At 33.9% G+C, this 12,159-nt stretch overlaps 1 protein-coding gene across 1 annotated transcript; it reads right to left on the reverse strand.

Annotated features, from left to right (window-relative positions):
- Positions 1–423: 423 nt before the first annotated feature.
- Positions 424–8,883, reverse strand: LOC143560605 (F-box protein At5g03100-like). Its single transcript, XM_077048880.1, has 4 exons — positions 7,945–8,883; positions 7,795–7,875; positions 3,083–3,514; positions 424–489 (listed from the first exon to the last, which is right to left on the reverse strand). Exons 1-4 carry the CDS (start codon positions 8,881–8,883, stop codon positions 424–426), a joined length of 1,518 nt encoding a protein of 505 aa, XP_076904995.1.
- Positions 8,884–12,159: the final 3,276 nt, after the last annotated feature.

Genomic DNA, 12,159 nt, shown 5'->3' on the forward strand with positions numbered 1-12,159 from the left:
TTATTTCTTGAAACTTAGTACTTGTCTTGATCCAGGATCTTGAACCAGATAGGATCTTGGACAATTCTTTATTTTCCAGTCATGTAGACTTGAACTTCAATCTTATTTTCTGGGAAGGATCGGCAACAACAAATTTTAGAAACATCAGATGCGGGAGGCTCGGCATCTAATTTTCTTTTGTTGACTTTCTTGAGCCGACTGGTTTCATTACTTGTCTTAAGACACGATCACTTCATCTTTAGGTTCAATCACCAACTTTCACGTTCTCATTTTCTTTTAAGCGCTTCAACATCTGCAACTCCAAGCCGAGTTGATCTTGATCTACCTGTCCATGTACACCTGCACAAAACTTAGAACGAATAAGATTCGTTCACAGACCCTCTCGAGGGTCAAAGAAGAATTTGTTCACAGACCCTCCCATTTTCAGTCCCTCAACTTGTAAGTGATTTGTTTAAGTCCTAGGTTTCCAGCAAACTTTGCATGAATGACCTTGACAACAAAACATATGATTTTGAATAAAACAAGGTTTAATATAATATGTACTAACACAGTAAAAACTTAAAATCTTTTTGGTATTTTCATATAGTTTAATATTACGAAAATATATACATAGTAAAGTTGAAACTAAAAAAAACAAAATCAAAATAAACAATAAAAGATAGCAGTAAAGATGAAATTAATATTATATATCAATAATATTTACAAAATTTTCTAATGATTTTAATATTTTTGTGAGAAAGATCACAATATGGAATCATATTGATTTGCAAAGCCCTAGATCGCGTTTCCATTTTGATATTATTATGTCACAATTTCATCACCGACTGTAGATATTGTCCGTTTGTTTAACTTGACAAGTGTTTTGATGCCAAAGTGATACATTTGAAGTACAATTAGGCACGGTGCTTATGTGGTCCCCACTTAATCAAACATGTTACTGATTCCATCATATCTCAGGCCTACTTTGTGTTAACATATCACCTCAACTTGACTTAAACCTTTTTTATTTGATCACAGTACTCTTATTAACACATTTGACACTTTATACTTTATTTTGCATACTTGACTCGATCTAGAAAGATTAAAATAAAGTAGAAGATTCAGGGCCTTAACAATCAGATCTTGTATGACTACAAACAGAGAAAGTCCAAGGCTTGAATCAAAATAAATGAAGAAATAAAGCAGAAGTTAAAATTCCTAAGAATGATTATTTTTCGACTCTTTTTCTTGATTTTTCTTTTTCTTTTATGTTTTTCTTTTTCTTTTCTTGACTCTTTTTCTTTTCTTTTCTTGACTCAATAAAAATTAAAAATTGATAAGGATTTTATAAGACAATTGTGATAAAGTAAAGAGAGGCTTGGGTATGACATGTTTAATTACATTTCTGCCTTCATGAATATGACTTCACGGAATCATGGAACCGCTTCATAAACGTATAGCCACTAGTACCGGCATGAATTTTAGGTTTATATCGCCCGACACTTACTTGTTTGTCAAGCCTATCTACACATCTGTGAGTGATTTTGTAGACTTTTGATCTACTCTTTTCATGCGCTAGGATCCTTGCATATCAATGTACTATCATTTTCCAAGGGTCGGATCAATTTCTCAAAATTTTTAAAAGTTTTAAAATATCCGACTCCATCTAAGAAGAAGCTCCCTCTAAACGGGACAATATCTTTTGGGATATTTTTAGGTTTTCTTAAAATAACATAAAGTCTTTTTGAAAAGTCAAATGACTTGTTTTAGTTTTTCTTAAAAGCAAATTGAAAATCTTTTTGGTGAGTTAAACTTAACTCAATTTTCTCCCTCTAAAATTATGACATATTTTAAAAATATTTACAATTTTATATACAAAAAGATAGATAGGTTGTTTTAATCAAAATTTATCATGCCGAGCGATTCGACCCGAAATTCAAATCGAGCATGATCAATGGTTTTAGTGAAAAGGTCAGCAAAGTTGTTGTCAGATGAACTATCTTAAGCATGCATCATCACATCGTATAACAAAGTTGAAGAGATTCAAACCGAGACCCAGCAGCTGATGCTGGATTCATCACTTGAGAGAAGCAGTTAGACGAGGTTGGTTTGAGAAACGCTCGAAAAGTTGTTTTTGAACCATTTAAACAAGGCTTCCTTTCCTTGAAGTTTGTCCTCCCAATGTCGCTTATGAAAGACTCGAATCCTCCATCGAATGGTTTAGCATCAAATATCAAGGGTTCGTCTCCCATCATATGCCGGGTGCAATCACTATCTAAGTACCTAACACTATTGATAGTCCTCCTTGATTGACCCTGCATGCACTAAGCGTTCAAATAGACATGGGTTCCCGGGATACCTTTGTCCCGGGAAGGTCAACCGTAAATCGACCAAACTTAATTTTATTTCCTGAAAACCATTTATTTCTTTTTGGAGCCTCACTTGATGAAGAACAATCCTTAGGAATCCAAGAAAAAACTTGTTCCTTGGTTTTGTCAATTTTGGATTTTTCTTTTCTTGATTTTGAAACTATTTTTTGTGAATCCTCAGACTTTATAGTCTTAGGATCCTTTTTGATTTTATCCCTTTTGGATTCCAAAAGGGTTTCTTTTTGTGTTTTACTTTATTAACTTTGGATCTCACATCCATTTCACTAGGTTCACTATAGTCCTTGAATCAGGGCTACTAAAAGCTCCTTTTGGGGACGGACTAAGCCGCCTTTGAATATCAAGTTGCTGCTTGAACCAGTGCTTGCAATGTGACACACAAAACAACACTTTCTCCTAGGAGTGTCAAAGAACTCATTTGAACTATAATGTGGTTGGTGTGGTAGGAAAGGTGATTCTTGGAAAGGAACATGATTATAAAACGCATTTGTGTAATATGGATCAACAAAATTTTGTTGATAATGACCATAGTAGTTGTTGTCACAGAAGTTGTATGGCTGAGGATTTCTAAATTGATTGGTTGTTTGAGAAAATGATCGTTTATTTGGTGAAACATATTTACACGAAGTACTTGGCTTTTCATTTTCAAAAACTTTACTTTCACTTGAATTATCCTCAGTCTCACAACTTGATGATGAACAACTTGATATGTTCACCTCAACATGCCTACTTTCGATGACACATTTTTCAACTAAAGTTTCATCACAAACGGTTTCATAATCACAACTCGTGTCCGTTTCCAACGACCCACTTTCTTCAACACAACCAGCTTCAAAAGATACATTGATGTTAGTTTTATCAGATGGTAGGACTAGAGCTGCAATTTGTGAGGCAGGAGGAACAAATTTCACAGGTTTTGGTATTCTACCAACCCCGTATGACATGTCTTCCTTAGAAGTATTATAGCTGAAATGGGGTAAGCTGGTATAATTATCATTTAAAGGTGGAGGTACAGCAGTATAATCATACCCTAGCCCAGCCTTTAGCTTAGTACTTCTCTGGGCTCTAATAATATCATCCAATTTCTCAGATGATGTTTCAAATCTTTGGATTATCTTTTCTTCTTTTCTCTTCTCAGAAGCATCAAGCTTTAAACTTTCAATTTCATCTTTTAGTTTTGAAATTATGTTTTTATAATAAATTACTTCTTGCTTTACTTGAAAAATTTTAATCCTCATATTTGCAACATCATCACGATGAGTTTCAATTTTCTCAACGTAAATCTTGTCAGCTTTTACATACTCAGCATTTAATTCACGAAGTTTTGCATTTTCTTTCAAGACTTCATTCTGATGGTATCTATAATATGTGACCTTGTTAATGCAAGCTTGAGAACATAAATTGTTGTATACCTCATCAGCATGTAATGTGTCGGGAATGATAGGACATGCATGACTGCTTTCACCTGCAACACTTGTCCCAACTTTATTACTTGTCCCAACTTTATTTTCTTTGGACTGATTGTTTATTCGGAGCTTATCTTCCATTATTTCAAAAGACTTGATGGTAGAAGCCAACTCTGAGAGTGTCATGGTATACAGGTCTGTGGTTCTTTTAATGATAACCACATTAATATTCCATGTGTAAGGTAGTGAATTCAACAACTTCATGTTGATCTCAAACAAACCATTGATGATACCGGCACTACTCATTTTAGAGACGAGTGACTCAAATCTGTTGATGAGAGAGACAACCGATTCTCCTTTAATATGTGTAAACATGTCGAATTCTCCTTTTAATATTTTCTTTCGGCTTTCTCCCATATCCAGATTTCCTCCAAGCTCAGGTTCGTAAGACATTTTTTTTAAAGAGAAAAAAATTTTAAGGGTTTTTTTTTCCTACAGTGCCGAGTCGCTACAGTGTTTCGCATAAGTTACTACAGTACCCGATGCAAAGCGATTGCTACAGTACCCGTGCGAAGCGAAACGATTGCTACAGTACCCCCGTGCGAAGCGAAACGATTTGCTACAGTACCCGTGCGAAGCGATTGCTACAATACCCCCGGCGATTGCTACAGTACCTCGGAAGCGACTGCTACAGTACCCGATGCGAAATTTATTTATTTATTTTTTTGATAATATAACACCCAAACTTCCAAAAAGTCAAAAAGACTTTAGTCTAAAAATCACTAAATCGGTATAGATCTGAGTTTTAAGCCGAATATAAGCTCAGACACAAAAATTTTAAATACTAAAAACTTAGATTTGGTGATTCTCGTGTATTTCTAAGGTGAAAGGGACTCCAAAAGAGGTGAGTAACAAGAAATCAACCTCAAATCCAACAAAAACTAAGATCAAAACCCGAAAAGTTTGACCCGAAAACCACAAAAAATCGAGCCGAAAGCTCTGATACCACTTGTAGGTCCTCTAGATGGATCTCACAGGATCAATTCGTGTTGTTGGTTAGCGAAAATCACCAACGACACTCGGATCTATGATCTTAGTTTTGTTATTCTAAATGAGAGAAAAATGAGAAGTGGGTAAGAGAAAGAAACTTTATTTCCTTGAGTTTTCTTGAAAGTGTTGGAAGAGTTGGAGTTGGAGAAATGGGTAAGTGACCCTTTTATAGGGTCTCCATTTCTCCAATACTTACAAAATAAACGTACCGAGTACGTACTACGCCGACTAAAAGCAAACTAAAATGATATATACAATCCTAAAAACAATATATAATATTGGCCCTACAGGTAATCAATAAATCAAAAGTACCTTTAAAGGGTCGTCTTTAGTGTGGGTTAGGTTCTGTTTAAACATGTTCGAATCATTAACTTGTCACCAAACATAACCCTATATTAGTTGGGTCCTGTTTGGTGTGGGTTTAAGTGGGTCAATTCGTAAATGGTTTAAAACACCTAGCCCGCATATTCAATGAGCAGTGTTTGGGTTGGGTTGCGCTGGGCTGGGCTGTGGTTAAATAGGTTGGCCCGCCATCCCTTTAAAACTTTCAAAATGCTTTAACTCGACTCATTTTGAGCCATTTTAATTTAATTTTCTCAGGTGGGTGATCCGGATATCCGGATGCTGATCACAAAGGTGGGTGATCCGGATGCTGATCACAAATGTTGGGACAGACCTGAAGATATGACCAAAAAATGCATCTGTCCCCAGAACAGAATTTGCAACAGAAACTGCAGCAAGCAATGCAATATCACTGTGTTCAAAACGTGAGTGCCCAGTTCTTGTGGTAATGAAAACTAACAGAATGAATTGGGTTTTATTTTCGCTTGAGTTTCGTGATTTTATGGTCGTATTTTTTGCTTTGAATAATTGATAAGTTGAACAAGCATCATGTAAAATTGTAAGTAAACATACTCCATAGAACTGTATTTCCTAAACATTTGTTTTTGGATTGTTCTCTCATAGATGTTGTGTATCCAGAATAGCATATGGTTGCTTTAACTCAAAAATTTTAAGGCATACAATTGATCATAAGTTATATTGAAAGCAATGGCAAGTACTGAAAATGTAAGTCTGTGGCCAGGTATTAAGAACTTACTAAAACTAAAACATAATGCAGTTCATGTTTAACTTCCATAAGATTCTAATACTTTTGATCTTTAAATGCCAAGCGTTAAGAATAAGGGAAAAAACTATGATTTTATCCAAATATTTGGTTTAGGTTTGCTGCCAGTCTAACACCGTCTCGATAAATCTCCAGTTCATAATATTCATCAGCAAAATTATGTTAATGCATGTTAAACCAAATTCATGATGATAAGGTCAACTTTTTTGTTCCGTGCACTACACGGGTTTATAACCTAGCTTTTTATAAGTATTATTCAAATAAATAATCTATTAAACATATAATAATATTTGTTTACTTAACGAATTTTTTAATTTCCGCCCGTGTAGCACACAGATCAATAACCTAGTAACACATATAGAGCTTTGATTATCCGTTACTATTCAATATAATGTGTGTGTACTAAAATTATTTCTTTTAATATAAAAGTTCTAAACCATTCTACAATTTTGTTTAGTTGTTGTTTCAAGTTTTATAATGATCAGTTTTTATAAATTGTGTAAAATATATTAATTCATATGCTTTGTTACAATATAGTTCATCATAACAAATCTACAAAGCTTGAATTTTTTTTGTCTTTAGACATTACTGAAAAAAAACTATGATCTTGGAGTAAACACTCTCATTTCATCATTTAATTTAGAGGAAGTTCTGGTTTCGTCCTTATGGGTGTGTTAACAACTGTTATTCCAGTCTAGTATGTTAAAAGTTGTGATGTTAGTCCCTAATCTTTTATTTTCGTTGCAATAAACTCTACAATCTACATCATTAACACCGTTAAATATTTCTGTTAAATAGAGACGTATTTCAGTCTTTTCCGCCAACTAATAAATTTATGTCAAGATAACTCGCCTACTCGGATGGGTCCGAGTTAAACACCCTGCCCACCCAAATAGGAGAAATCACAACATTATGTTGACACAATTTTTTGTATTTTAGTTGGCATCATTTTTATTCAACCATCTTTAGAATCTAATTTTCTTTTCTTTTTTCTACAACTATATATGGAGAACTTAACTTTCACAGTTTGAAAAGACAAAGTTTTATCAACACTTCGACACTGCTAGTTTGTGTTAAAAAAGTACCAATTAGGTTCCGAGAAAAAACATCTATGATCATAATAAGCTAAGATTGGAACAAAAAAACTTATTGCAGAATTGAGGTGAGGAAGATCATCCGCTTTTCTTGATAATTGCCTGCATTTTTAGTTGTAGTTAGGCTCAATAAAACACTGTAAAAAATTAACTGAAATATAATCACTCAACCATCATCCTCCCAGCTACTATTGATTATAACATTAACTTACTATTGTAACCGGAAGTGCCAGACAATATATTTGAATTATGGTCTCGTTTTCATGAGCAAGCAACATCAACAAGAACAACTCACATGTTTTAATCTTGTTGTTTCATGTTTAAATCTCAATTTTGTCGGATCATGGCAAGATATATAATTTAGAATATAACCCGAATTGGCTCATTCGTTAGTAAAGTAGTAAAATGATCAGCTCTAGTGTTTCTGTAACTTGTTCTTTGCATACCAAGATGTGTTTTTTTTCTAGTCATGATAGTTCTTTACCCTTTATGAGATACCTTTATGATAGTTCTTTACCCATTGCATACCATTCGTTTTTTTCTAGACAAACGAATGAAACGAGAACATAAACGACCAAACATCATACAACATTACAACTTTATCATCTACCAGAAATATATCATCAACAATTAGTCTTTTTGTGTGGTTAAGACAAGCATTATTCACTTTGGGTAAGACACTTATATGAAATTGGAATATACCAACAAAAGAGACATAAAACATGAATCTAAAGTGCCATTAATCAACTAACCTCATGAGTGTAAAGATCAAGTAACATGATCTTCAAGTTCGATGGAGAAGGGAAACCTTTAGCTTTCAAACGAGTAAGAACCTACAAAGGAAAAAAAAAACAAATGTCAATATTTAGTTCTTTAAATTACCAAAAGAAAAGTAACTTAACCTTATAACAGGGATTCCCAATTTTGAGGTCCTTGACATGACGAAGGTCAAGTATAAATCTTTTAGGCGTCTCTTCTTCATAACTAATGGTTGTCTCCTGCCAATAATTTAAGTGAGCTTCAACTAAAGAAGACACATCCAACAACAAAAGCTTCCCCAACACTAAATATTTAATTGTTAGTGACAAAATATTAGGAGCATTAATTTCGATATTATCTTTAAAATCACGACCATGAGGATTCGTGTATCCAGAGAACACCAAGTTCTTAACACTCTTTGATGTGATATTGAGCCTCTTGTAACCATAGCAATTGTTCAGCATCAGGGTTTCCAATACAGGACTACCTGATAATATACTTTCAATCAAATCTTCATCCAACTTCACGTGAATAAAGCATAAACTCCTAAGGTTTTTCCAACTAATCGCCGTGGTGGGATTAAATGAACAGCCTGACAATGTCAAATCTGTAAAACTTGAACAGATGAAAACAAACTGATCCAGCGGGAACTCAATTATACGTTCCAGCTGCCCCCATAACCACAAATCAAGCTCTTCAACGTTGCAATTCATAGCATAACGAATCCAGTTATTGATCTGAGATTCAAGCAGATAATTGTAGCGGCAATACAGTCTGAATTTATTGAGCTTCAACTGGGGACGTTGAGTTAAGGTTTCATTGACGAAAGAGAAGAAATCGGGGCTTGTGCCATAACCTGTTTCATAACAATAAGGATGCCGGAAAACGAGATTGGGAACCGAATGCCAAATATGCTTCCATCGTCTGGAGAGTGTGCATGCTCTAATGGCGTATTTTGTTTCGGGTAGACGAGAAAGGATTTCAACGAGTAAGCAGTCTGGTAAGGTGCTAATTATGTCTTCATCATTGTCATCTTCAAATCGAATCTGTTTCAGCGGTTGATAATGCCCTTCTTCCGCCATTCTTAACTCTTGATGCGGCAACAGAAAAATATTAAGCACCATATATATTCGCAACACAACATCCTTAAAAGGTAACTACGTAAGCATGGTTTCTTAGGCCGGACTTGATACTAATTGGTATATGAGTTTAGGCCCAGCACTACGTACACTTCGAGGCTATTTGTTTTTAACGGCCAACGAATCCTTCAAAAAGGCTACTGGTTAAATTCACTGTATCGGAATACACTCGTCTTTTGATCCAGGAAAAACTCTCGCCTAAGGCCAACGCCCGTGAACACTCGCCCGAAGACACGACAGTGCGGTGAGATAAAACCAGCTCAGTTAAAGGATCCAACTAGTGGAAGCCACCTAATCGCCTAGTCTCCGATCATCACTCGGGTGCCTCTGAAACTAAATGTTGTGGGCAAGAATCGAACCTGGGTCATATAGAACACCAAGTATCTTCCTTACCACTCTACCACTAACTTATTGGTCTATTAGAAAGATATTGCATTGGTATAAAATATCTTAATCTTAAATATATCTTATCTTAAATATAATAAACGAAACCTCCATATTTTCTTTCAAGTCACCAGATTGTTTTATTTGTAAATGATGGTTTTCATGCTTTGACCCGAATTCAGGGGTATGGGTCTCACCAAACCCAGATAGTCATTAAACAGGTTATAACATCTCATTATATTAATAATTAATCACACAAATATTTGATATGAAAATCCTATAAAATAGGAAAATATTAAAAATTAATATCCGTTTTTTTAAAGACATTATTTATAGTTATGAAACAATTTTATAGTAAAAAAAATAAGCGGCTCATGGGTCTCATCAAACCCAGATAGCTTTTTAACGGGTTATAACAACTCTGTGAAACCCTTTCATCATCAAACCATAAGTATATTATTAATTTCCTTACAATAAATAAAATTAAAATACAAAAAATATATAAATATTAGAAACGTAAAATGTAAAACAAACCCCGTAATCAAACCCTAATTTAATTTCTCAATATGGAATTAGTTATATTAGCTATTAGATTTTATCCCCTGTATTACGGGGGTTGTTTTACATTATTCGTTTTTAATATATATATATATATATATATATATATATATATATGGATTTTAATTTGTAAGAAAGTTAATAATTAATATACTTGAGGTTTGATGATAAAATGGTTTCACAAATAAATGATATGTTATAATCCGGTTTAAAAGCTATCTGGGTTTGGTGATACTCATTACCCGTTTATTTTCTTTATTATAAAATTGTTTCTTAATTATAAATAATATCTTTTTTTAAATATAATAGGATATTAATTTTTAATATATCCCTATTTTATAGGATTTTCATATCAAATATTTGATGAGATTAATTTTTAATATAATGAGATGTTATAACCCGTTTAAGAGCTATTTGAGTTTGGTGAGACCTTTACCCGTGAATTCTGGTCAAATGCGTGAGAAACCTTCATTTACAAATAAAGCAATCTGATGGCCTTAGAAAATGGTTGTTTTACATTTTTTGTTTTTTAATATTTATTTTTTGGACTTTAATTTTCTTTATTGTAAGAAAGTTAATAATATACTTAGGGTTTGATGATGAAATGGTTTCATAAATAAATGATATGTTATAACCCGTTTAAAAGCTATATGGATTTGGTGACCCATGACCCGCTTATGTTTTTTATTATAAAATTGTTTATTAATTATAAATAATATCTTTTTCTTTTTAAATTGGATATTAAATTTTAGTATATCCCTATTTTATAGGATTTTCATATCAAATAATTGGTAAGATTAATTTTTAATTTAATAAGATGTTATAACCCGTTTAAGAGCTATCTGGTTTTGGTAAGACCTATACCTATGAATTTGGGTTAAATCAATGAGAGGCCTCCATTTAAAAATCAAGCAATCTGGTAACTTCCATAAAAGGGGGGAGCGACCACATCGCGACACGTAGGATTTTAGGGTTTTCGTTTATATATATTATAGATCCTTTTTTCTTTTAAGTTTAACTTAAATGAAAATTTTCACATAATTATCCAAATTATAACAAATGAACATAAACAAATAAATATAAAAATTAAGTAGATAATTCATTCAACGTATTAAAAAATGAACATAATACAACATAAGTTAGTCAAAATAGGTTCAAGTATTGGGGGGGGGGGGGGGCTTCCCGTAACCACCTCCGGCGTGAGAATAAGTATTGTTGTTAGGAGATAAGAAGTACGAAAGTGATAAGACTAATCAGATGATTGTGAATGAACACCTCATGGTGATGACCAAGGTATTTATAGCCAAGGGTGAATGGAATGTGATTGGTAGAGTTGTCTCTATTCAAAAGATTCCTTGTCTACCTAAATGGACGCACGTCACGCTGATAGGAAGTGACAACTGGCCATGTGCATTGTTGTTACCAGGTGTCCAGTTGTCCCTCTCTCATTGTCTGTATCACCTCGTGCTCCTCGTAAATGAGGTAAACGTCCCTGTCAGGGAATGTTTTAGTAATCTTCTAGAAGAATATTGTTACAATTGTTTATCCTTTTCTAAGTAAGAACTTTTATTGTTTCTTTCTTGTGCGGAGGTTTATGCGGTCTGCGGATGTCTTCCGCATGTCTGTTGATGACCCACGGGTGCTATGGATAACCCGTGGGTGTCTTTCTTTGTCTCGCGGGTCTTTTTACTGCTTTACCTCTATAGAGACAAAATATTAGGAGCATTAATTTCGATATAATCTTTAAAATCACGACCATGAGGATTCGTGTATCCAGAGAACACAAAGTTCTTAACAAACACTCTTTGTGGTGATATTGAGCTGACTGTAACCACAACATCTGTTCAACACTAGAGTTTCCAATATATGACTACCTAATAATACTTTCAACCAAATCTTCATCCAACTTCACACACGTGATGCATAAACTCCAAAGGTTTTTCCAACTAATCGCCCCGGCAGGATTACTGTGTGTGCTCCCGAGTTCATTTATGAAAAGAAAAGCAAGGAAAAGAAAGTTTTCTCTTCTTATCTTTTCTTTTGGCATCTCCTCCTTTTTTTCAATTTACTTTCCTTTAAAATCTTTCCAAATTGAAAAGATACAAATTCTCTTATTTTACTCATCATTTTCTCTCCTCTCCCCTCCCTTTTTTTTCTTTTAATGAAACTCGGGAACACCACTTTTATATTTTCCTTTCTTTTCCTTTCTTGAATGAAACTCGGGAACACCACTTTTATATTTTCCTTTCTTTTCCTTTCTTAAATGAAACTCGGGAA

The sequence above is a fragment of the Bidens hawaiensis genome, unplaced genomic scaffold (assembly GCF_021521415.1).
Source record: "Bidens hawaiensis isolate Kalapana, Puna unplaced genomic scaffold, B.hawaiensis_p1.1 tig00020416_1, whole genome shotgun sequence".
Taxonomy (NCBI): Eukaryota; Viridiplantae; Streptophyta; class Magnoliopsida; order Asterales; family Asteraceae; genus Bidens; species Bidens hawaiensis.